The sequence below is a fragment of the Myxocyprinus asiaticus genome, chromosome 27 (assembly GCF_019703515.2).
Source record: "Myxocyprinus asiaticus isolate MX2 ecotype Aquarium Trade chromosome 27, UBuf_Myxa_2, whole genome shotgun sequence".
Taxonomy (NCBI): domain Eukaryota; kingdom Metazoa; phylum Chordata; class Actinopteri; order Cypriniformes; family Catostomidae; genus Myxocyprinus; species Myxocyprinus asiaticus.
Window position 1 is genome coordinate 46,268,455 of NC_059370.1, and position 27,500 is coordinate 46,295,954.

General features: G+C 38.8%; 2 protein-coding genes across 2 annotated transcripts in view; one reads left to right on the plus strand and one right to left on the minus strand.

The window, feature by feature from the left end:
• The window catches only part of LOC127417865 (cohesin subunit SA-1), a 35,896-nt gene extending 21,023 nt beyond the window's left edge, over positions 1 to 14,873 (minus strand). The window contains exons 1-14 of the mRNA XM_051658099.1: positions 14,842 to 14,873; positions 14,640 to 14,736; positions 13,261 to 13,386; positions 13,090 to 13,186; positions 12,938 to 13,014; positions 12,647 to 12,851; positions 12,327 to 12,478; positions 10,448 to 10,645; positions 9,847 to 9,945; positions 5,353 to 5,432; positions 5,090 to 5,197; positions 4,090 to 4,174; positions 3,744 to 3,846; positions 687 to 787 (exon numbers count right to left, since the gene is read on the minus strand). Coding sequence (XP_051514059.1) covers positions 687 to 787; positions 3,744 to 3,846; positions 4,090 to 4,174; positions 5,090 to 5,197; positions 5,353 to 5,432; positions 9,847 to 9,945; positions 10,448 to 10,645; positions 12,327 to 12,478; positions 12,647 to 12,851; positions 12,938 to 13,014; positions 13,090 to 13,186; positions 13,261 to 13,386; positions 14,640 to 14,736; positions 14,842 to 14,873 — 1,560 coding nt within the window. The remainder of the gene's footprint in view (positions 1 to 686; positions 788 to 3,743; positions 3,847 to 4,089; positions 4,175 to 5,089; positions 5,198 to 5,352; positions 5,433 to 9,846; positions 9,946 to 10,447; positions 10,646 to 12,326; positions 12,479 to 12,646; positions 12,852 to 12,937; positions 13,015 to 13,089; positions 13,187 to 13,260; positions 13,387 to 14,639; positions 14,737 to 14,841) is intronic.
• A 5,965-nt stretch (positions 14,874 to 20,838) lies between these two features.
• The window catches only part of gpc2 (glypican 2), a 13,465-nt gene continuing 6,803 nt past the window's right edge, over positions 20,839 to 27,500 (plus strand). The window contains exons 1-7 of the mRNA XM_051658110.1: positions 20,839 to 21,070; positions 21,483 to 21,641; positions 22,287 to 22,421; positions 22,753 to 22,928; positions 23,176 to 23,256; positions 25,374 to 25,539; positions 26,361 to 26,491. Coding sequence (XP_051514070.1) covers positions 20,914 to 21,070; positions 21,483 to 21,641; positions 22,287 to 22,421; positions 22,753 to 22,928; positions 23,176 to 23,256; positions 25,374 to 25,539; positions 26,361 to 26,491 — 1,005 coding nt within the window. The 5' untranslated portion in view covers positions 20,839 to 20,913. The remainder of the gene's footprint in view (positions 21,071 to 21,482; positions 21,642 to 22,286; positions 22,422 to 22,752; positions 22,929 to 23,175; positions 23,257 to 25,373; positions 25,540 to 26,360; positions 26,492 to 27,500) is intronic.

Genomic DNA, 27,500 nt, shown 5'->3' on the forward strand with positions numbered 1-27,500 from the left:
AAGATGCATTTCAGGTGATCCGATCAGAAGTGGTCAGCGTTAAATACTGGTGTAAACGGGGTGCAAAACGTTTAGCGACCAAATCACATCTGAGGTGTTAAAACTAATCCATCCTGAATGCGTCCCAGACAGCAGTAAAGCACCACCCATCACCTGTCAATCAACTGCTGCGCTAAAAAAAGAGAGTGTGAACTTTGCTGGTTATGACCGGTTTAAAAGGAAAAATTTGAAAAAGCAAACACATACACAAGCATGAGATCTGTTTGATGTCAACATGCAGAGACACAGATGACAAGCACACACATCTGAAGCTCAGTTAATACAGGTACTCCACTAAAATAATGGATAATTCTGCTTGAAATGTTGCATTTGTGCTTAGATTGAATTCCAGCTGCATCTGGGAGCAACAGTGCGCCAGTTTTATTAGTGCTTTCTTTGTCTTTTCTGACTTTGTTGCACTTTCTTATCATGCAGTAACACACAGACAGAGTGACTGATGAATGTCTTTATGAAATCAGAGACTCCCCTCAAAATCGCGAGATGCATTTCAGCGACCAGGTGTAAACAGCGATGTGTCTCTTCTGACCACATGTGATCGGATCACCTGAGATGCATCTTAATACCAGGTGTAAATGGGGTCTATGAGATCCACACAAACATCATCAGTCTGTCTAACTGTGTCTCACCTTCTTCTGTGAACGGGTTGTGGGGGGCGTGGCCTCTGCAGCCTGTCTCACTGCACACATCATAATGTCAATCAAAGCACTTTCCAGCCCCTCCTCCACACCTACAACACACACACGTTTGTTTCACTATATTAGTGAGGACATCTCAGACACTGTTTTTTGAGGTGATGGTATTGTCTATACCCTAAACCTAACCCTCATATAAACCTATTAATATCAAAGCGTTTAAATAGCAAAACTTCATCTGGCAGTTTTTAAAAACCCTTTTAACTAAAACACACCACTGAACAAGGCAAAAAATTGGCACTCACCAGTAGGGGTCGAGCCATAGGATTTTTTAATGGTCGCAACCTGTCAAGAAACTGTCCTGTCCTATTCTAGTCCAAACTCAAAAGGGAAAAAAATTATATATATATATATATATATATATATATATATATATATATATATATATATAAAATTAAGCCTATTTTTATTTAAATTGTGACATTATTTTCACGAAAGTTTCACACATTTCTCATTACCGCATTGTGGAAAAAAAAAAAAAACTATTTAAATTGTAAAATATTTTTACATCCTGGCAGTACTCCCTTGGTATTAAAAAAAAATAAATGAATAAAATAAAATACACACACACACACACACACACACACACACACACACACACACACACACACATATATATATATATTTTTTTTTTTGTGCAAATTTTAATTTAGAAAATAATTGTACAACAGCATCTTTTTTTTTTTTTTTTTTAATACAAAAAATGATCCTCACTGAAAACAACAGTAAAACGTCCAGATGTGTTACAGTAATTGGGAGAGTTGTAACCTGTGCTCAAGTTTTCTAAAAAAATGTCAAAATGCAAAAAAGCTTAATGGTCCTAAATGTAGGGTTCATTTTATTTAGTGTTCATATTTATATGCATTTTAAATATGACCAGGACATTTTCTTGACAGGTTTCATGAGAATCAATCAGGTAGCTGATGGCTAATATGATGCAGAATCACATGATATCACAATTTAATATGATAGTAAATCACAGTCACATAAAATTGCTAAAAAAATTCAATCTTTTTTAAACAACATTTATGAAAAAAATAATAATTTCCTGTGTAAAAACTTAAAATACATCTGTAAAAAGAAAATGAGATAGAAAATAGATAGAAAGTAGCTTCTTCTGTTCCACCCAGTTTAGTCATTTGTTCTCACACAAATTCACAAATTGTTAAAAACATTTATAGAAAATGTATAAATAATAACATTGTACACGTAACCACAGTCAGTATGTTCGCATTAGCAAGCACATTCTCACAAAAAGACACAAGTCCACAGTAAATGACATTAATAGTGACCAATTAAATATAGTGCACCAGACTTTTATTTGATTATTGTTGAATCTCCTGACCACTTCCATTTTACACAGCACCAATCCACTGCTGTCATTCTCTTGGACTGACCTTCATGTAACATTCAAAGGAACACGGGTGTGATCCGGACTGATACAATCCTCTCGTCACCAAAACACTGAAGTCTTCTGAGGTTAGTGGAATTAAATCTTGATATTTAAGGGTTTAGACTATATGATAGACGTGTTCTGTCCGCTTTAATACACAGGCATGTGTTCGGCTAAACACAAAAAAGCAGGAAAATGTACCAAGCAAAGTGGGGGACAGTGAACACCAGTAAATCAACATGAGTTAACATGAACTAACAATTAAAACTACTTCTACAGCATTTATTAATCTTGGGAAATGTTAATTTCAACATATATATGAAACCTTTCGAATCAAATGTTGTATATGTTAACATTAGTTAATGCACTAAGAACTAACGTAAACACTGAAAAATGTATTTATTAACCAAAATTAACAAAGATTACAAAATGTTCATTATTAGTTCACGATAACTAATGTTGACAAATAGAACAGTTGATCAGCACAAAACGACTCAGAGTGCAGAAATTAGCCAACATTCGAGAAGGGATCATGTAGACAGGCTTCGTGATTTGGATAATCTTATGATGATGCTGTCGAGTCAGTGTTTCCTGCACACGGCCGCTATATGGTACCATTAGCTCGTGCAGTACTAACTATAAAACGTCAACGCAGGCTGTTTTTAACACCGATATGGCATGCAACGCTACATCACGATTCAATCTTAATTCTATAATGCTGCATTAATGTATTTCATTGTCTCAGAGGTCAACGTTTGCAGTTTTGAAAGAGTTTTGGATGGGTTTTCCTCTCAACATGAGTTTATAGTAAGTGCTGGTTTTTACACATTAATGTGAAAATTACAATGAATAAAAATGTAATATTACATGTTCTTCATCGTGTGGCTGATATTATTTCAGCACTGTGCATTTATAACAGTTTTTACAGAGAGCGGTCTGTCAAAAAGTCATGTCCATTTTTATTACATCCATAACTCGTTCATTTCCCGATCTTAACGGGGGAAAAACTTGTCTAAACTGAACATTTACTAATGTCTGCACTGTATATGCAAGGTTTTATGATTATGAGTACTTAAGATGAATGTCATGATTTTACTGCAAATATCACATCAGTAACTAACACATCACTAACCCTAACCTAACCCTAACCTATTCCCCCCCAACCCCGCACCCCTTATTTTAATGGATTTACACAATTCATGCAGGTCAAATGTTTAGGTTGGAAAAAACGGAATTTGGGATTCATCCGGAAGAATCACATCCCTGAATATTAGACAAGTCAGATAAAAGTAACAGGAAACAGTCATGGATAGAGAAAACAAATCGCTTGAGCACTTTAAACAACTAAACTACACGCCAGTCTGTTATTATGGGAACACGATGGGATGTAATGAAACAAACTGTGATTGGTTGTTCACACATCTCAGACAGCTCCTTCACCTCTAAGCAGCTGATTCACAGCAATGTCATGACTTAAATATCAATTTAAAGGCCTCAACGATTTATCAGTCCAGCACCACTCAGAAGCACAAGCAAACCTGTACACAAACACACACACAGCTGCTTTATACTGATCTCAGGAAGCTGGACAGACTCACCTCCTTCCTGCAGCAACAGTGATGTCATCACTTCCCAGTCTTTTAGCTCCGCCCCCGCAACATCCCATAGACTGTCGACCAGATACGCTGCATGTTCATGATACTGACACAAACACACACACACCTAAAGTCACAGGTGGTTCATCTGCTCTTACATCACAACAACAGTTTTTATGAGGACTCCAGATGTAGATGATGAACTAATTAACCAACATTAAGAATTTGCTTTGACTAACCATATCTACAAATAAGTATTGTTTTACAATAAACAACTAATGAGATCTAAATTGATGAGTTTATCATGTATACACGTGTGGCCGCTATGAAGTGTATGTGTGCAGTTCACCTTGCTCTCAATGAAGAAGCGTGTGAGTAAACTGAGGAAGGAAACACTGCGTTTGTCTGACTCCCCGTCTAACACACTGCACAGCCTACACACACACACACACACACACACACACATACTCTGAGTAAAATACACACTAGAGATGCACAGACTCATCTTCAATTTTTGAAGACTGAAACAAGTACCAAGTTCTTAGTTTTAGGTATTGGCTTATACATAGTACTGATAAGACATACGAGTAGTTTTGTGTTTGTATACGTATGCCATTCTGTTTGTATTTGATATCTTGATATAGCTAATTAAAAATGACAATTCACAACCCTTGTTTCCAGGGTGTAGCTTATCTTTAAAGTAACACAGCTAACACATATGATACGTTATTCATGCTTTAATGGTGTCATTCTATGCATATTGTTCTGGAAATTCATGCAGTGGGCAATGCGGCTTTAGGATTGATTTATTATTCTGGGTTTGTTGCGTTGAGCTTGAAAAAGTTGAACATTCATTTAATTGCTTTGTCACTTTTACTTAACCCAACAACAACACAGGACAGACAATAACTCCTATCCCTTTTTACAGCATCTTTTATACACATATCACAGGATTTTGAGTCGCTGTGTTGAGGACAACAACAACCGTTTGATGCGAGTCTGATAAAATCGTTCTTTTGCTCTCCCTCAAACACAAGCGTGTGGAGAGAGAGAAGCCACACATATCTTTTTATCAGGTATGATGGATTAATTTAAAACTGATATTCTATTTAAATGGTTTAAATACCAAAATGTTTATCATGTTTTCAAACTGGTCTCACAAGCGCCATGTCATTATGTTAATGTACTCGTACTCGGAAATATGAAATGATGACAAAGATACCAATACAGATATTTACCCCCCCCCAGTGTCTGCCTGATACAAGTACTACCGATTAGTATCGGTGCATCTCTATTAACACATGCTGGTGATGTTTTGTGATGATGTCATGATAAAGTTGTGAACATACATGTGGTACAGAAAGTGTCCGGCTGCACAGGCGAGTCCTCTGTGTGTGGCAAACACCAGCGGAAACACACCAGCACACTCTTCCTCAGTCAGACCATCATCTGTCTTCCTGAACACACAAGAACTTTTCCATCAAGATGTGATTAAAAAATAATGTTTCTTTTTTTCTTACTGAATATCCTGTTTCACACTAATACAGAAGTAAAAAGAACTGCTGCCTCTTTCATGTTGACTAATGAATTGCTGTAGTTTTTGGAAACTCACTGTTGAATGATCAATAACAGCTTCACAGTCTCTACAGCGACATCCGAGTCTTTATCCAGAATCATGCTGAGAATCCGTTGCTGAACAGAAATAAAGATTGAAAGCAAAAAAACATCAGCTTCACCCTGTAGATTGATGTCAATGTAGACGATACTTGAGGAAATCAGGTCAGTCATGTAAATGTCACGTTTATAACTCTGCTGTACAATGAAGTGAATGACACCTGCACTAATATTATTTCATTTGCTTCCCTGTCTCAACCTCGAGACACCAGATCCTGTCAGATCCAGCATCAGTTATCACTCACATGGCATGTGTTGCTAAATGATGATGACCACTAACATCTTAGAGTTTATTTCTTGCTACAGTCACCTTTTCCTTGCTCACTGGGGACAAAGAAATGAAGGCACGATTTTCCATAAAGCTGTTCAGTGGAGGCTTTTCGACATTTAAAGTGTCATGAAACTCCCGTTTCAGTCAGTTCTCAACAGAGTTTTGAATAAGGTGGTAAAAAGTGGGAATGGTAAACAGTGGGGTAATGGGGTGACCGTCTTTCTCATCCAGTCAGTTTTAATGGAGTTAACAGTATCAAAGTTTACCACAAATGGACATGGTAATTCACAACTGCATGCAACAAAATGCATAAATGTATTATACACTAACTTGTAGGCTCACAACACAATCCAAAAATGCACACAGGTCATATTATATTTGGGATTACCAGTGAATGATTTAATAAATGTGAAAAACTGCCATCAAGAAGACGTTATAGAGTGCACAGAGCCATTAAGAATATTTTTAAGAGATATTGATGATCTTATTGTTTTATTCAGGGTTTTTATTCATGTTTTTCTCTCGTTCATGCTATGTATTTGTTACCTATTCTAGTGCCATTTAATAATTGTAATTTATTGAATTATGTTTATTTTATTCTTAATATTGTGGCACAAGGCAGAGTATTGAGTGTGAATGTTTGAATGGTTTTCTTTTGTGTCATGACTTGTGTTATTCCATCTTGGGGAGAGCCAAAGACAGATTTCCACATGAGTGGGCAATAAAGATTTAATTCAACAAATAATGAGCCATTTGCATTTGTACTATAGAAAATAAATATGTAAATGTGATTTTGCATTTTGAGTAACTTTTACGACTCTTATTCTGTGACATTAATTCACATATATAAGTAGTTTAATTAACACACTTGCAGTAAGAATGAATGGCGTTTGAATGAATGAATAAATCCATAAACTCTCCATTTAAAACCGTTGTTGCACACAAGTATGTCAAAGAGCAGTCACTAAAGAAGAGCATATCACTGTCAGCAGAAAACATGCAACTCTTTCCTGATTTTAATGGTAATGCAATTTTATATTTGTGAGCAATGCTTCTGACTGAGAAAGTGTCCATCTCATGAATAATATCGAGAGAAATCAATGACGTGTATGTGCTCAAACGTAGTATAAAAATTTAACACACGTCACATTTAGAAGAAAAAATCCCTAAATTAACCACTTTCCCCTTTGTATTAAAAATAGTGCTTTCATCATCTAAAACACATAATTTTTTTTTCTTCTAGTTCAGTCCAGCCAATATTTTGATTTTTACTTGCCATGCCAAAATTGTGTCTGGTCACACCACTACCAGCATAAAAAAAGAAAAAAAAAAAAAAAGATTATTTTTTATATATATATATATATATATATATATATATATATATATATATATATATATATATATATATATATATATATATTCGCTATATACTCCGATCAGCCACAACATTAAAAGCACCTGCCTAATATTGTGTATGCCCGCCCCGTGCTGCCAAAACAGCGCCAACCCGCATCTCAGAACAGCATTCAGAGATTATATTCTTCTCACCACAATTGTACAGAGTGGTTATCTGAGTTACCGTAGACTTTATCAGTTCAAACCAGTCTGGTCATTCTCTGTTGATCTCTCTCTCTCATCAACAAGGTGTTTCCGGGGTCTGGGTATCTCAGCGAGAATTGACGCTGACTATCACACCTGGAGTCATGAGTTCGAATCCAGGGTGTGCTGAGTGACTCCAGCCAGGTCTCCTAAGCAACCAAACTGGCCCGGTTGCTAGGGAGGGTAGAGTCACATGGTGTAACCTCCTCGTGGTCACTATAATGTGGTTCTCGCTCTCGGTGGGGCTTGTGGTGAGTTGTGCGTGGATGGCGCTGAGAATAGCGTGCGGTAACACACTCAGCAAGCCACGTGATAAGATGCACGGACTGACGGTCTCAGACACGGAGGCAACTGAGATTCGTCCTCCGCCACCCGGATTGAGGCGAGTCACTACGCCACCACGAGGACTTAGAGCGCATTGGGAATTGGGCATTCCAAATTGGGAGAAAAAGGGGAGAAAATCCATCCAAAAAAACAAGGCGTTTCCATCCACAGAACTGCCGCTCACTGGATGTTTTGTGTTTTTGGCACCATTCTGAGTAAATTCTAGAGACTGTTGTGTGTGAAAATCCCAGAAATACTCAAACCAGCCCCTCTGGCACCAACAATCATCCATGCGGTTATCTAATCAGCCAATCGTGTGGCAGCAGTGCATAAAATCATGCAGATATGGGTCAGGAGCTTCAGTTAATGTTCACATCAACCATCAGAATGGGGAAAAAATGTGATCTCAGTGATTGAGCGTGGCATGATTGTTGGTGCCAGATGGGCTGGTTTGAGTATTTCTGTAACAGCTGATCTCCTGGGATTTTGAATGTTCATGATTGTCTAGTATGTGCTGCTGAATGTTCAGCAGTTCGTCCTATGTAAAACTGATTGAAAACAAAAAAAAATTACTAAAACACAGGACAAACAAACAAACAAAAACAACAAAAGAATTGGAGAAATCCACACCGAGGCGGCCATCTGCAGCGCCATATTCACGCATTTTCATTAAATGGCATTGTATGGACCTACAGAACTGAAATATTCTTCTAAAAATGTTCATTTGTGTTCTGCAGAAGAAAGTCATACACATCTGGGATGACATGAGTAAATGATGTGAGAATTTTCAGTTTTGGGTGAACTATCCCTTTAATAACTGGAAACCATAGCGCTATAATGTAACTTCATTATGACAGCTATATAATAAACACACCTTTGCTGGAAAATATTACTTCATTTTTAACCCATTCTAACTGATACTTCTAAGACTATCACAAGTCATTCTCACAATTTCAGTAAAACCTCATCTGTAAGGGTTAGGGCAAATACTGCTGATTTGAAATCAGCAATATTTGCAACAACAATGGTACATCACAGAAAAACAAATGTGTTCGTTTGCAAGGCGTAAAAACTACGGCTGTTAATTTACCTTGTTAATTGACTGCAAATAATTACATAAAAAAAAAACTCTAATTCTCTAACACTGTAATTTATCATGCTCCTTAACACATAAGTAAATTTAGAAATAAAAGTACATAGTTTCCTTCCATTTGAGCGACTCAAGCTTGAAGTCCTGTCACCTTCATGTTTTTATGGGTCAGGTAACGAATTCATAAACTGAACACACTGCTAATTCTGCTCTTATTTGAGCACATAACAATTATCATTTAAATTATTTCATTTTAAATCACCCCTTTAAAAAAATATAACTGAAAACTAAAGACATTGTACTGAAGACAGTTTCCTTCTATCATTGCTTAAAGCAGTTTATATAACTGAGAAACACTTTAAGGCCACATGGTATTCTTTTAATTTATTCGGTTAATATTTATTTTAATATTTAACTGTTTAAATAAAACTTGTGTTCAATAGCAAATTATCTTTTGCTGTGGTATCAAATGTTTTTTTTTTTCAAGAATCATGGAATTTCACTGGTATTGACTACTGAAAAGTTGGTATGATTGTATTCCACTCATTGATCAGCTGTATTTTGTCATTTTCATCTGGTATACTTACTTTAATCGAAGGGTTTTCACCCTGTATGGGTGCAAGCACCTGTCAAGTGAGATTATGTTTTTTATTCATCCCACTGCCTCAAATCTTTTAAATAGTTTCACCAAAATGATTCGTTCAGAATCCATTTCTGTAGATTACATAGAATCATGTCCACAGTGTGTTGTATGTGCCGAGGTGCTTACAAACGACAACTTAAACCCTGTGAAACTTATAAGACACTTACAAAACAAACACAAGACATTCAAAGATAAGCTGGTTGACTTTTTCCACTGTAAAGAGACAGGCTTGACAAACCAAAACCTGACAATGTTCAGCCAAACCACACAAGTAACGCTGACATTTATTGACTGTGGAAGATGATTGATGACTAGCTGTGTCAGGTACTGAACCACGGATTGACATGATGTGCTCTCAAGAAACAGACTCATCTGAATATAAGTGAAGGTCTATATACAGTATTTTATATAATGCATAGTTGTATTATTTACTGTATAGTATGTATGTCATGTAGTAAGTAAAATGTTTTAGCACACATAACACTTTATGAATGTTGTATCTTACCTTAAAGCGGTTGGTGAAGAGCTCTAATCGGCCGATAAAATCTTTCTCTTCGTATAATTTCTGCATAGTCAACACACACTGCAAACGCACAGCCGCTTGCTAAAGTGAACAAACAAAACACACACATTCTGCAGGACTTTCATGAAAGATTTACTTTAAAATAAAATCATGTCATCTTAAAGTTCTCAGATTCTGATTTTACAACCCAATATTTAATAGTCTAATGTATTAATATCAGTTGATAAATCAGAATGATTAATATTGGTTAAGAGTACAGTACTCGTAACTAATTTTAGAACCTTATAGGCTGTTCATATCAGTTCATGTAGCGGTATAGTTTCTCAGTAGTATGTGATATTATACTGCACATATATATTAATGTATATCAGTTGATATCAATAAAGGCTCAACTGAAATATCTACACTCTACAACCATTCAATATATATATAACCGCACATCATTGTAACACTCCACTGATTTACTGCCATTCATACTGAATACTTAAATTCATGTTCACAATAATTAACCAATTAAAAGAGTTGGTCATTATGTGTACGCTTCAAAAATCAATAACATTCACAGTAATGTGTGACATCACACCTTGTCATGCAGCATCCAGCCTACATATTTGAGATGTTCGTCATTGAGGAAACACGCGGGATTTTCTCGGAGCCACACACCCATCTCCTCCATGCAGACTGCACGGATTTCTGGAACTCTGTCACGATATCGATGAACAAAAACCCCCTTAAAGACTCCATTCATTAGAGAGCGCAAGTCCTCCTGATGCTCCAACAGCTACACACACACACACACACACACAGTTGTTAAACTGAAATGAGATCAAAATTGGAGATTTGTGGCTTTTAGCTCATGTCTATTAGTTTTTCTGGCTAATATCTACATGCTAGTGCACTCAAAAAAATCTGCTTAAACAGATTATTGATGACATCATCTTGTGCTCACAGGTATATACAAATTTTTGTCCAATCAAATGCTCTGTAGAATGAGAATGCCTCTCTGTATAGTACCACCTCCCTCTGACTAGCAATAGCAAGTCGCAAATCATGTTTATGGATGTGATGTAAACTAAAGGCTCTTGACCATTAAAAAAAAAAGAAAGAAATAATTTGGATGAGCCCTTCTGTGTGTCCCACCTCAACTTCCTGTTTCAATATGAAACACAACAAAACAGGAAAGAGAACAGCTCTGGTTATACCAGTCCATGGGGTCTTTAATATCTGTTATACATACATGTGTGAGTAGGGGTGAACAATATACCAGTAAGCAAAAAAGTATATGATGAAATTCTCAAAATATTGGATGTTAACAACAGGTACTAAAAACAGTTCAAGGAATGAAAACGAAATCTGAAAACTAACAACTGTTTTGCAGAATGTAACTGAAAACAGGAACAAAGTGATTTTGAGTTGTTCTGGAGAGAAAACATAATTTTTTAAAGGATGGTAATGGAGTATAACCATTTAATTTCATTCCGATCCTTTTTTCACGAAACTAAAGCCCAAAGGGTTTATCAACGCAATTCTTTGGAACTACACCACTTCAGCTGCCTCTGTGTCTGAGACCGTCAATCCGCACATCTTATCACGTGACTTGTTGAGCGCATTACCGCAGAGACGTAGCGCATGTGGAGGCTTCACGCTATTCTCCACGCCATCCACGCACAACTCACCACACGCCCCACCGAGAGCGAGAACCACATTATAGCGACCACGAGGAGGTTACCCCATGTGACTCTACCCTCCCTAGCAACCGGGCCAATTTGGTTGCTTAGGAGACCTGGCTGGAGTCACTCAGTAAAAGAACGTTATTAACCGTTCTTGTTTTTTGTTCTAACCGGTATCCATTTGAGAAGGAGGCTGCGGGACTTCTGAACCGCAATGAAAAAATACAGTTTTTGCTCAGAACAAACTGAAATGAAAAACATTTAGTTAACCAGGGACTAAAAACTAAATATACACATATACATTAAATTCACACACATTAAAATGTTTATGGAAAACCTTTTCCCCCCAAAATTAAAGGTGCCGAAAGTAATTTTTTTTCCCCAATCTGCTCCAACACAACAGTCTCTAGTGTGTTTGCGTGTGTCTTTGTAGTGCAGGGTTCTAGAAAGAAGGGGCGTGGCTAATTCAACAGCTATTCTAGTGGAAGTTCCAGAACGGCTCAAATCGCTTACAGCACCTTTAAAAGTCTTTTTGACTAACAAAAAGTAAAGATAGTGTAGAGCTATTACACATTTGAAGGGGTTCAAGTGTTTAGTGCTGAAACTCTATTGTAAAAATAGTTTAATATTTTCATGAACTGTGACTTCCACTATAAAAAAACATGAAATACAGGATACTAAAGCTGATAACCAAGATATCATTAAATCAAAATACATTATAATTGTGCATCTGTGTATACACACACACACACACACACACACACACACACAGTGTATTTGTGTGTGTGTAACCTGTCTGTAAGTGTTCTCTAGTTCTTCTACTCTCTCTATGGCTCGGTGTTCGGCTCGTTTGTTCTTCTCCAGGTCACAGCGTCTCCGAGTCATCAGGGCTTGAGCGTTCACTTCTGCAGCGACTGTCACTATAGACGACATCAATCGCATGGCTATAAACAAAGACACACACACACTAATTAGTGTAATAATAATTAAATATTTATTCAGCTCCATGACAGTTCAGTTGTTGTAGTTATCTGAGCTTCACTGACAGTTCATGAGTCAATTCTCACGGGATTTGAACCTGCAACCTTCAGCAATGCTCGTGTTCAACTCACCGATGAGCGTGCTGGTGTGTCTGAATGCACGGACCTGTGAATCTGCTAGACCCGTGAGCAGTGCGATGAGTGATGCGAAGAGAAAATCATCGTACAGCAGACTGTTGCGACAGCCACGAATCAACAGAGACACAAACTCACACAAACTCTCACGAAAGATACGCGACTGTGAGCCTGCCGACACCAGAGGATAACTGACAGAGTCCTGCACACACACACACACACACACACAGAGAGAGAGTGAGTGTGTATGTGTGAGTGTGTTTATCATTTGAACATGACTCCTCTCACCTCGTTAAATTCGTTTGTCAGTTGACTGATTATATCAGCATTCTGTAGACTGTTGAACATTTCTCTGCTTACAACACCTATACAACAACACAATATTATTGAAACACACAGTGATATCAGTCACACCACAGCACACCTGTTTCTCACGTCACCTTTACAGCCGCTGCACTGAACGACAAAGTTGATGAGCTCCAGAAGCCCCGCCTCTCTGTCTCTTCTGTACTCATCCAGCCAATCATCAACCACCGTCTATAAGAAACAGCTAATCAGAGGACTGCACATATGACATCACCTTTATTCATCAGCATCTGTGTGTCTCTCACCGGCAGAGCGCTGCGGCCCGAACTCACGGCCTCATACAGATGACCTGCAGCTGTGCGTCTGTTCTCTGGTGTCTGTGGCTCACTGCATCTCGAACCACTGACCGACTGATGAACCCTCTTAGAAAACTAGAGAGAAACACAATTACACCAGCTAGAGCTGCACAATCATGACAAAAATGGTGACTGACAATTATTTTCCTTGATTAACACAATTAACAATAAAATAATACTTTTGGGTGGATGAACTGGATGCCATAGTCTTTATGTAAGCTGCACATAATAAAACAAGCTGAGAAATGTTTATGAATTAGGGCTGGGTGATATCCCTATATTTTTCAGCTTATTGACTTTATTTGATATATATCTTGATGATTGTGAATTTGCTCAGAAATGACATAAGTGATTTTAAATCAGTGGAGCCATCAGTCTGTTCAGCCTTTGTAGCTAAATAGATTTAAAACGTTTGACAAGATAAAACTAGATAAAGGTAATGAAGGTATGTTTTCAAGGAAGAATGGTATTTAATTTTTAATATAATAATTTATATGCACCAATCCAACAATACATTAATAAAAAAGCAACATTTATGAATGAACAGGTGTGTTATAACTCACTTATATTTTGGAACCCAGTTGAGCATGCCTACTTTGGTGCAACACTGAAAGTGCACTGCAGTGTCAGTGTGTATTTATCAGTTATAGTGTTCCTCGTTACAAATCTGGTGAAATGCTGTTATCTACTCCTATTCTGTGATACTGTACGGTCTTTTTAGATTTGTATAATAACTTGAAGCGGTTTCAAATGTTCAAAGGTGTCAAATTGCACGAATGTGTGAACCTGCTGCACTTTTTTTTCACAATGCACACGAACCTGTGACAGCGCGGAAAACATCACGAGCCCCGCGTGTGCACACGGAACTGCGTATCACCCGTTCACTCTGAAGAAACAGACTATGTATTTAATTAAATCGCAGCCTTTTGCAGTTAATCAAATATGGCCATATCACCATTTTGGTGTTATTTTGATTGATTGTTCAGCCCTGAAGAATTGTGAAATTAGTCAATTGACGAGCTCTTTAAGAAACAAATAAGAAGCAAATTAAAATTACGATCTTGCAATTGGCAGTGACAGCAATATCATGGCGATAATGTTGTGAATATTCGATATATCGCCCAGCCCTATTCTGGAATAGACAGGAACAGACATACATGGACTGCTATAATTGACACTTTTTACAATTAGATAATTGTGGCAGCTGTATTTATAATCTAGAATAATTATTCAATTAATTGTCCAGCCCTAACACCAGCACAGCACGTGTGTGTGTATGTATGTGTGTGTGTGTGTGTGTGTGTGTGTGTGCGTGCGTGCGTACACACCGATGTTCCCTGTCCTGTTGTGGTCAGTTTTCTTTTGGAGGTTTTCAACTGGAACTCAAAGTCACTTCCAGACAGAGAGACACTCTCATCCTCAGAGCTGCTTCACACACACACACACACACACACACACACACACACACACCATTATCATGATGACATTATTCCTCATTGAGGGGCTCATTTTTAAGGTCACTGTATTCACCTGTACAGCTCAGAAGCGTCTGTGTGCTCCATCGTTCTTCAAATAAACAAACACATAATTTATTGATCAGCAACTCAAAGTGAACAAAAAGAACAATGCACATGAGATCAGGCTGCACACGAATTAATGCGCATGAGATCAGGCTGCACGTGAACACTAATTAATGCGTACGAGATCAGGCTGCACGTGAACACTGATTAACGCGCATGGGATCAGGCTGCAGGTGAACACTAATTAATGCATATGGGATCAGGCTGCACGTGAACGCTAATTAATGCCCATGAGACCAGGCTGCACGTGAACACTGATTAATGCGCATGAGATCAGGCTGCACGTGAACACTGATTAATGCGCATGAGATCAGGCTGCACGTGAACACTGATTAATGCGCATGAGATCAGGCTGCACGTGAACACTGATTAATGCGCATGAGATCAGGCTGCACGTGAACACTGATTAATGCGCATGAGATCAGGCTGCACGTGAACACTGATTAATGCGTACAGATCAGGCTGCAGGTGAACACTGATTAACGCACATGGGATCAGGCTGCACCTGAACACTAATTAATGCGTAGGAGATCAGGCTGCACGTGAACACTGATTAATGAGCATGAGATCAGGCTGCACATGAACGCTAATTAATGCCCATGAGACCAGGCTGCACGTGAACACTGATTAATGCGCATGAGATCAGGCTGCACGTGAACACTGATTAATGCGCATGAGATCAGGCTGCACGTGAACACTGATTAATGCGCATGAGATCAGGCTGCACGTGAACACTGATTAATGCGCATGAGATCAGGCTGCACGTGAACACTGATTAATGCACATGAGATCAGGCTGCACGTGAACACTGATTAATGCGCATGAGATCAGGCTGCACGTGAACACTGATTAATGCGTACAGATCAGGCTGCAGGTGAACACTGATTAACGCACATGGGATCAGGCTGCACCTGAACACTAATTAATGCGTAGGAGATCAGGCTGCACGTGAACACTGATTAATGCGTACAGATCAGGCTGCAGGTGAACACTGATTAACGCACATGGGATCAGGCTGCACCTGAACACTAATTAATGCGTAGGAGATCAGGCTGCACGTGAACACTGATTAACGCGCATGAGATAATCAGTGTTCATGTGCAGCCTGATCTCATGCGCGTTAATCAGGCTGCACATTAACACTAATTAACGTGCATGGGATCAGGCTGCAGGTGAACACTAATTAATGCATATGGGATCAGGCTGCACATGAACGCTAATTAATGCCCATGAGACCAGGCTGCACGTGAACACTGATTAATGCGCATGAGATCAGGCTGCACGTGAACACTGATTAATGCGCATGAGATCAGGCTGCACGTGAACACTGATTAATGCGCATGAGATCAGGCTGCACGTGAACACTGATTAATGCGCATGAGATCAGGCTGCACGTGAACACTGATTAACGCGCATGAGATCAGGCTGCACGTGAACACTGATTAATGCGTACAGATCAGGCTGCAGGTGAACACTGATTAACGCGCATGAGATAATCAGTGTTCATGTGCAGCCTGATCTCATGCGCGTTAATCAGGCTGCACATTAACACTAATTAATGTGCATGGGATCAGGCTGCACCTGAACACTAATTAATGCGTACGAGATCAGGCTGCACGTGAACACTGATTAACGCGCATGAGATAATCAGTGTTCATGTGCAGCCTGATCTCATGCGCGTTAATCAGGCTGCACATTAACACTAATTAATGTGCATGGGATCAGGCTGCAGGTGAACACTAATTAATGCATATGGGATCAGGCTGCAGGTGAACACTAATTAATGCATATGGGATCAGGCTGCACGTGAACACTGATTAATGCATATGGGATCAGGCTGCAGGTGAACACTAATTAATGCATATGGGATCAGGCTGCAGGTGAACACTAATTAATGCATATGGGATCAGGCTGCACCTGAACACTAATTAATGCGCATGGGATCAGGCTGCACGTGAACACTGATTAATGCGCATGAGGCTGCACCTGAACACTAATTAATGTGCATGGGATCAGGCTGCACATGAACACTGATTAATGAGCATGAGATCATGCTGCACGTGAACACTAATTAATGAGCATGAGATCAGGCTGCACCTGAACACTAATTAATGAGCATGAGATCAGGCTGCACCTGAACACTAATTAGTGCGCATGAGCCGAGGCTGCACGTGAACACCGATTAGTGCGCATGAGATCAGGCTGCACCTGAACACCGATTAGTGCGCATGAGATCAGGCTGCACCTGAACACCGATTAGTGCGCATGAGATCAGGCTGCACGTGAACACCGATTAATGCGCATGAGATCAGGCTGCACGTGAACACCGATTAATGCGCATGAGATCAGGTGAACACTGATTAATGTGCATGACATCAGGCTGCATGTGAACACTAATTAATGTACATCCACATTTCCTCATTTTCTGGAAATCAGTCAACTGGAATATTATATCACTGTAATATAATACTGAATTATACTAATAATAATCAGTTCAAGATTAAAATGAGTCAAGTCACTTTAACTACCAGAACAAACAATCAGAAATACGCTTCCGTTTTCAATCGGAAACATTAAACATCGTTGTTTTCTTGAATTAAACTGAGGTAAATTTAAACTTGAACATCAGTTTGAATAAAGTCTCTCACCTCAGAATGAGTTCATCAGTTAATGAGCCGCTTCGGGTAATTATCAGTTATTGATCACTTACTGTAGTGAACGCCAGAGGGGATTGATCATTGTGAGAGCGGGAAAATAACAACCGCTCGCGCCTCAAAAGTACTGGCTGCTAATTGGTGCAAAGCCTGCGGCTGTCTGGAAAGTGATTGGATGATGGCTGATCAGCGTAAAGTCTGATTGGATGATGGCTGAACAGAGTAAAGTCTGATTGGATGATTTCTGACTAGCTGGAGCATAGCAACGGGTTAATAAGATTACATATTAGTTTTATAACTTCAAATCTGTATTTAGGTTTATGAAAATATGTTCGTAAACTGAAATTCAAGTTCATCATTGATGCTGCTTCGAAAGATCAGCGAGGTTAAAGTTAAAAGTGTTTGAGAGCACAGACTGTGAGCGCTGAGTTTAGTGTTTAAAACGGTGAAACGGAAGAATAACGGAAGAGCAGCCGTTACCGGTTACAGGTGGAAACGATCTGTTATCTGTGGAGCGTTGATTAATGACTTCTGATGACATGAACAGTAATTAAAATCCGAAATCTTCGATTTATAACAGATATGTCTTTTAAACCTAAGATAGCAAAAATGATCATATTTGAATATTATTTATATATATGCCAGCAGATATTTGATATATAAGATAGGTGCTGAATAGCTACCATAACCACTATTTACATGAAATCTGTGCCTTTTTCTTTTCTAAAAGGTGTTTTTAATTTTTTTTTTTTTTTTTACATTTTAGACGAATGTATTTAAATGTTAAGAAATGAAAGTTGCTCATCTCAATGTAATTTAAAACTCATAATAGTAACTCAAAGACACACAAAACTCAAAAAGTTGTTTGCTGTACAGAATCAATAGGGGTAATATGGATGTTAATTTAAGATCTTCGCCTACTGACAAACATAACTTTAATACTTTAAGTATTTAAGAAAATATGTCCTCTATATAGGCAGAATAAATACAGAATTATACTACAAAATGTGCATATTTGCTCATACCCAAGTAGAAGTTGTAAACGCAGAAACCCATCCTCATAAAGACGGACGATGAAACAAAACACTTAGAAACATCATAAATTTACTGCATTTTTGTTGATTACCTATAATAACAGGGCGTTAAAGTTGACATCAGCTATTCATTGTTAAATCATTGTTAACATGTTAATGATGGCACCGATTTCTGCTGATGGTGAAAAAGTCGTACTGTGTTTATTCAGTGACTGTGGAAAATGGCCACTCATTTTTGACCAGATGTTGACAACTTGTGATCATAGTAATTTTACCTCACAGTGCTTTAACTGAGCAGCAGGCAGGGATCAATACTGACTGACAACATTAAAATCAGCAACATCTGTCACACACACATACACAACACACACTCACAACCTACACACTTAACCTACACAACACACACTCACACACAACAGACACACACAACACACACAGAGAGACACCAGACACACACGCACACACACAACACACTCACAACACACAACCTACACAACACACACTCACACACACAACCTACACAACACACACTCACACACACAACACACACTCACACACACAACCTACACAACACACACTCACACACACAACCTACATACATAACCTACACAACACACACTCACACACACACACACACACAGAGACACCAGACACACACGCATACACACAACACACACACACGCACAACCTACACAACACACATTCACAACACACACTCACACACACAACCTACACAACACACACTCACAACCTACACAACACACACACACACTCACACACACAACCTACACAACACACACTCACATCCTACACAACACACACTCACAACCTACACAACACACACAACCTACACAACACACACTCACACACACAACCTACAAAACACACACAGGACCTACACAACACACACTCACACACACAACCTACATAACACACATACACAACACACACTCACACACACATCCTACACAACACACACAGGACCTACACAACACACACATACACAATACACACTCACAACCTACACAACACACTCACACAACCTACACAACACACTCACACACACAACCTACACAACACACACAACCTACACAACACACACTAACACACACAACCTACAACAGACACATACTCACAGAGAGACACACACACACAACAGACACATACACACAGAGAGACACACACACAACAGACATACACACAGAGAGACACACACACAACAGACACATACACACAGAGAGACACACACACACACAACAGACACATACACACAGAGAGACACACACACAACAGACACATACACACAGAGAGACACACACACACACACAACAGACACATACACACAGAGACACACACACACAAAAGACACATACACACAGAGAGACACACACACAACAGACATATACACAGAGAGACACACACACAACAGACACATACACACAGAGAGACACACACACACACAACAGACACATACAGAGAGACACACACACAACAGACACATACACACAGAGAGACACACACACAACAGACACATACACACAGAGAGACACACACACAACAGACACATACACACAGAGAGACACACACACACACAACAGACACATACACACAGAGAGACACACACACAACAGACACACAGAGTACTGGCGATGTAATGATTAATCTTCAGCTCTGTTCTCAGGATGAAAGTCTTTTAAAACAAAATGAAATATTAATGCTAAAACATGAAATGATTACTAATGTAAATAATAAAACATGACTTTGTGTGAAATGATCGCTTTGAAAGCAGTCCCGTGTTCAAAAGAGTGTTTAATTAAGAATATTTCTCATAAAGTTGTAAGCGTCTGTCATTGTTTGTGTATCAGGTGCTTTTGTGTTCATTATATTGAGTGATTGAAGAGCAGCACCAGTTATCTCGTTTAGGTTTATCATCATAAGAACTCAAAAGCGACTAAAATATAAATAATGTAAGTAGATCGTTTACAGCTTTTTATAAATGTTTTATTTTTAAGGCTCGCAGATTTACACTGAACTGATCGACTAGAGAAACGAATGAATAAAATAGACTCGTGCTGTTATAATACAGCAGACGGACAAAGAGAAAGTGTGTGCGTGTCTATTGTTCAGATACGCTCTTTAGGGAGGTGTGTGTGTGTGTGCTTGAGTGTGAGTGTGTCTGCATGTGCGTGTGTGTGCTTGAGTGTGTGTGTGTCATCCCGGGACAAAGGCAGGCGCTTCTCCGTTCATATGCAGCAAAGCGCTGATGGGATTCATGTTACTCGTGTTGTCTCGTCTGTGATCACGGATTTATTGTGTCAACGCGGATTATTTAAAATGATGATATTGATGAAGCTGAAGATGCTGTTGTGTGTGAGTGTGTTCGTGATCGTGCTGTCGGGCCCAGCGGGCGGCGCGCGGAACTGCGGAGAGTCACGCCGGGTGTACGGAGAGAAACACACCCTGAACACCGCCCCACACACACACATCAACGGTAAGACACACACACACACACACACACACACACACACACACACACACACACACACGTATTAATGCAGTCATCTAAGTTTTTAGAAATCACTCAGATCTCTTCCCGTGTATGTGTCTTTTGTCAGTCTATCTGTCTGTCTTTTCTATCTGTCTGTCTGTCTGTGCAACATGATCTCTGATCTATCTAGCACAGAAATAGAATATACAGACACAGAAAGTGGAGCTGCTGAGTTTTATTTTCTTCACAATATGAAAATGACTTCAGGAAGTGTGATTGAAGTGTATCTGGTGTTTTGATATGATTCACAGTTTACCTGCATTTCACCTGTTGTACAGTGTTCACAGAATCATTCTTCTTTGTTTTTTTGGGTTAGGGTGTGTGATTGGTCAGTAAGCTGTGTTGTCATTGGCAGGTGAACACTTGCGCGTTTGCTCTCAGGATTACACCTGCTGTTCCAGTCTGATGGAGGACACACTCACACATCAGAGTGAAGCTGACTTCCTGTCTGCGGTCCAGGACACCAGTCAGTTCCTGCTCACCACATTCACCCAGAGACAGCGCAGGTTTGATGGTGAGGACGACCGGATACACTGTAAAAGATCATGCACTTGATCTTGATTTAGTGTTTTGTGATTAGTGTCTCTCCTAATCAGTTCTGCAGTGTTACAAAACAACACATTTGCTTGTGGTATGACAAAGGAAGAGAATAAAGTATGGTGTGTTTGGGTAAATTGAGCCAAGTTTTAACATTAAGATAGATACAAAAAGGTGTCAGAATTGATCAAAACTTAGGCTAAACAGTTTAATAACAGAATTGAAGATAGATCATGAGAACATTTGATCAAAGTCAGTTTAGAGGGACTTGTGGGGTGACAACATCCTGCACCACAATCAGTTTGCACCAGAAATAATTTTTATAGATACTTCTTAGTATTAAATGGATTATGAGTGTATTTATTCTCAAAATTGCTCTCACTTCGTCTGCCATCTTGGACTTATTTTTTCACTAAAGCTCATCACAGTGCATTCTGGGATTGCCTTCTCCATGCAGGATACAATCATACTGTCTTAGAATTTGGTCAAAATGAGATATTTTAGGAGACAGCACAATTAAGTTATAGTGAAGAAACAGTCTATGTTTTCAGGGTTTTCAAGTAAAAATGTATTTTTTCTCCCTCTCTTTCCTCTGGCTTGCCCTCGGACACTGTGATGTCAGAGTTTTTCCGGGAGTTGATGGATGTGGCGGAGAAGTCCATGAATGAGATGTTCACACAGACATACGGTCACATGTACACTCAGAATGCCCAACTCTTCCACCAGCTCTTCACAGACCTCCGACAATACTACACGGGTCAGTGTGTGTGTGTGTGTGTACATGTTTATACTACATTGTGGGGCCCAGCCAGTGGTCCCCATGAGGAAAATGGCTTATTAAACATACTAAACGATGTTTTTTTGTTTTGTTTTTTTAAATGTAAAAATGCTGAAAGATTTCTGTGAGGGTTAGGGTTAGAGGATAGAAATTATCGTTAGATCTGTATAAAATGCACAGACGTCTATGTAAAATCCCCACGATGATATAAAACAAAACGTGTGTTTGTGTGAGTGTGTGTGTGTGTGTGTGTGTGTGTGTGTGTTGCCCTGATTGTCTCTGGATGTGTTGTTCTCCTGTCTGTCTGTAGGGGGTAGAGTGAGTCTTGCAGAGGTGCTGGCTGATTTCTGGGGAGGACTAGTTGAGCGTGTGTTTTCTCTGGTTAACCCTCAGTATCAGTTCTCTGAGGATTATCTAGAGTGTGTCAGCAAAAATGCTGAACAACTGCAGCCTTTTGGAGACTTACCAATTAAACTGCACATACAGGTAACAACTATCACATACATCATGCACACACACACACACACACACTCATGTGCTCAAATGTATGTTAGTAATTTCAAGTAGCTTCTAAATAGTGACTGTGACTTCTAAAATGTGATGATAGTGTTGATTGTTAAAATATAAAATTCAGAGAATATTTTTAGATTGTTTCTCTTCATTATTTTATTCAAATAGCAAGACAGTGTAATAAGGACACATTATCACATTATTGTGATCTGTTGATTTGCAGGTGTCGAGAGCATTAATTGCAGCCCGTGCGCTGGTTCAAGGTTTGGCTGCAGGCAGAGACATTGTGAACAAAGCAACAAAGGTGAGTAAATGACAGGAAGTGACAGGACGGGTCGAGTTTCTGATAACCCAACAGATGTCATTCGTGTGTTCCTGTATTCATCTCTGATATCAGAAAATTGCTGGGGTTCAGAACGATTGGTTTTTGCAGTTTAGTTTCACTACATACTCTTTCTGGAGTAAAGAGGAAGTTTTAAGTTCTGAAAGTGAATAGTATAATGAACTCTTATCTCAAAGGATGAAGGGAAATGTAATTCCTCCAGATATACGCTCTTTAAAGGGTGTTTTAGGTTAAGAGATATAAATGTGTTGTAGATATTTTAGACATATATGTAAATTACAGATATTAAATGACCAGTGTGTTTCTTTTGAATGTATTGTGCGCTTACAAAGAAGTGCGTAATATACGTATGCATTTTGTTACACAATTGTGAGAATCTCTGATGCTTTTAAATGGAGTGGTGGCGGCGTAGTGGACTAAAGCACTGAACTGGTAAGCAGAAGGTTGTTGGTTCAATCCCCACAGCCACCACCATTGTGTCATTGAGCAAGGCACTTAACTCCAGGTTGCTCCAGGGGGATTGTCTGTGTAATCAGGGCACTGTAAGTCACTTTGGATAAAAGTGTCTGCAAATGCATAAATGTAAATGCATTAATATTGTGTAGGTCCCCATCGTGCCACCAACCCGCATCTCAGAATAGCATTCAGAGATGATATTCTTCTCATCACAATTGTACAGAGTGGTTATCTGAGTTACCATACACTTTATCAAACCAGTCTGGTCATTCTCTGTTGATCTCTCTCTCATCAACAAGGTGTTTCCATCCACAGAACTGCCGCTCACTGGATGTTTTTAGTTTTTGGCACCATTCTGAGTAAATTCTAGAGACTGTTGTGTGTGAAAATCCCAGAAATACTCAAACCAGCCCATCTGGCACCAACAATCATGCCACAGTCCAAATCACTGAGATCACATTTGTTCCCTATTCTGATGGTTGATGTGAACATTAACTGAAGCTCCTGACCTGTATCTGCATGATTTTATGCACTGCTGCCACATGATTGGCTGATTAGATAATCACATTGATGATTATTGGTGATCTATACAATATTAGGCAGATGGTTTTAATGTTGTGGCTGATCAGTGTATAAATGTTATTAACAAACGGTTTATTATTTATTTAAAAGATTGATTCAGCAAAAAAAAAGAATATGATATATTTCAATGTAATTAAGTGGTTGTTTCCCACTTCAATATGGAACAAATTCTTCTGCCGTACCGTCAATGATGCGCTATCATTAGTAGTAGCTAGTAGATTAGCTATTCCACAGACGATTGGACGACGATAATATCAGGGGAACCAAGTTAACTTACCTAGCTAACGTGATTTCTGTGTGTTTCTAACCTCCAAATGCTTCTTTAAATTATATATTGGGTCCTTGGAGAAGGACGGCATCTTCAAAGCTGGATGGCGTTAAATGCACTGAACTGTGATGCTGTTTCCCTTCTCTCCTTTAAAAAGACAATAATGTCCAAATTTCCTTGAAAATAATGCCTTTTCTCCAGTGGCCATCATAATTAAACAGCCATTGACCTCGTTTGCCTCGAGAGCCGATTGTTGATGTGAGACAGGTAAGTTTTGCACATGCGACAGTAAGTGGCGCTTCTGGGAGTCATGAGAGAGAACCAGAAGAGATGTCGAAAATGAATCTGACCATCTGTACCACTAAAGCAAGCAGCAGTCTAGATCACTTTATGTCAGAAGGATCTTTTGTTTCTTGTTATAAATTATAATCCTGCTAGGAATCCCAGTTTTTACAAAATGTAACTAATCTGATTCTTTTTTAATGTAACTAATGGATTACAGTTACACAATTTTTGTATCCTGATTATGTAACGGCATTACAAGTATTCCGTTACTTCCCAAGCCTATAGAAATGAAGATATTCTTCATTGTTCATAATTCACTTTGGAGCTTGACAAAATATCTCATGTCTTTTGAAATAAACTGTCTCACATACCAGAGACTGAGGACAGTCCATATATGAGTTTTATAATTCTTTTTAAGCTAAACTCATTTAAATAGTGTGTATGTGAAATTTATTTTTGAAAATAAAATCTCTCTCTCTCTCTCTAGTTGAGTGTAGGATCTGAGTGTGTTCGAGCTTTAATGCGTCAGTGGTATTGTCCGCTGTGTCGTGGAGTTCCTGCCCTCAAGCCTTGTCATTCGCTGTGCCTAAATGTCATGAAGGGCTGTCTGGCCAATCAGGCTGACTTAGACTCTGAATGGAACAATTTTGTCGGTGAGGAGCAACTCTTATCTCTTAAAGTGTGAATGTGAAGCGTTTGGTCATTAAAGGAATCGTTCACCCAAAACTGAAAATTCTGTCATCATTTACTCACCCTCATGTCATCCCAGATGTGTATGACTTTCTTTCTTCTGCTGAACACAAATGAAGATTTTTAGAATATTTCAGCTCTGTAGATCCATACAATGCAAGTGAATGGTGAGCAGAACTTTGAAGCTCCAAAAAGCACATAAAGGCAGCATAAAAGTAATCCATAAGACTCCAGTGGTTTAATCCATGTCTTCAGAAGTGATAGGATAGGTGTGGGTGAGAAACAGATCAATATTTAAGTCCTTTATTCTTTTAATCTTGAGAGCTATCTCCTTGCCTGTCATGATTTCAAGCTCAATTACACTTCCTAGTGCTTGACGCATGCACATAGCGTTAGATGGCACTATAGGAAGAGTAATCGAGTTTGAAATCATGATCGCCAAGGAGATGGCTGTCATGATTTATAGGAAAAGGACTTAAATATTGATCTGTTTCTCAACCACACCTATCATATCACTTCAGAACACATGGATTAAACCACTGCAGTCTTATGGATTACTTTTATGCTGCCTTTGTGTGCTTTTTGGAGCTTCAAAGTCCTAGTCACCATTCACTTGCATTGTATGGACCTACAGAGCTGAAATATTCTTCTAAAAATCTTCATTTGTGTTCAGCAGAAGAAAGTCATACACATCTGGGATGACATGAGGGTGAGTAAATGATGACAGAATTTTCATTTTTGGGTGAACTATCCCTTTAAACATGATGATGTTGATAACCTGCAGACGCTCTGATGGCGGTGGTGGAGAAACTTGGCGGGCCATTTAATTTTGAATTGGCTGCAGATTCGATCGCAGTGAAAGTGTCAGAAGGCATCATGAACATGCAAGAGAACAGCATTAGCATCTCTGCAAAGGTACAATATACACAACACACACACACTGACACACAACACACTCAAACCAACATGTATGATACACAACACACTCAAACCAACATGCATGATACACAACACACTCAAACCAACATGCATGATACACAACACACTCAAAACATATCACAGTACTGTAAAGTGATGCTGGTACTTACAATCACAATTGTCAAAAAGGAATGATGTAGTAATTCTGTGCACTACACAGTAAGGTTATCATGATACCTTCATTATGGTTATAGTATGACACCAGCTAAAGGATCGTTATTCCACTCAAGTTGCACTCAAGTGTTGCTATTGCAGGGGCTGCGTATGGTGGCTATTCTGTTTTTGTGTTTGTGTTGTGTTTTTTCAGTTTATACAAATGTAATTATTCTTATTACACACAAGTAATATTCTATCTCTCTTTCGCACAGAACTGCTTGGTTAGACCTTATTAGGAGGTGCTCAAAACAGTCCAGTTGAATTTTAACGTTCAGTAAAGTGATAGTCCCCCCAAAAATCAAAAACAGATCAATATTTAAGTCCTTTTATTCTATAAATCTCCATCTTTGACCAGCCCCGACCAGTAGGTGGCGATATGCATGAAGAATGCAAATCGCCAAAAAAAAAAAAAAAAAGAAGAAGAATGTGGAAGTGAACGTTAAAGATTAATAGAATAAAAGGACTTGAATATTGATCTGTTTCTCAGCCACACCTATCATTATCACTTCAGAAGACATGGATTAAACCACTGGAGTCTTATGGATTACTTTTATGCTGCCTTTGTGTGCTTTTTGGAGCTTCAAAGTTCTGGTCACTATTCACTTGCATTGTATGAACCTACAGAGCTGAAATATTCTTCTAAAAATCTTCATTTGTGTTCAGCAGAAGAAAGTGTCCTACATTACACTTATTTCAGTTAAAAAAGTACATCATCAGGGGACTCATAGTACTCTTCTTGTTTTTTTCCAGTGTAAACACACTACTCACACTATTCACACTGCAAAATGGT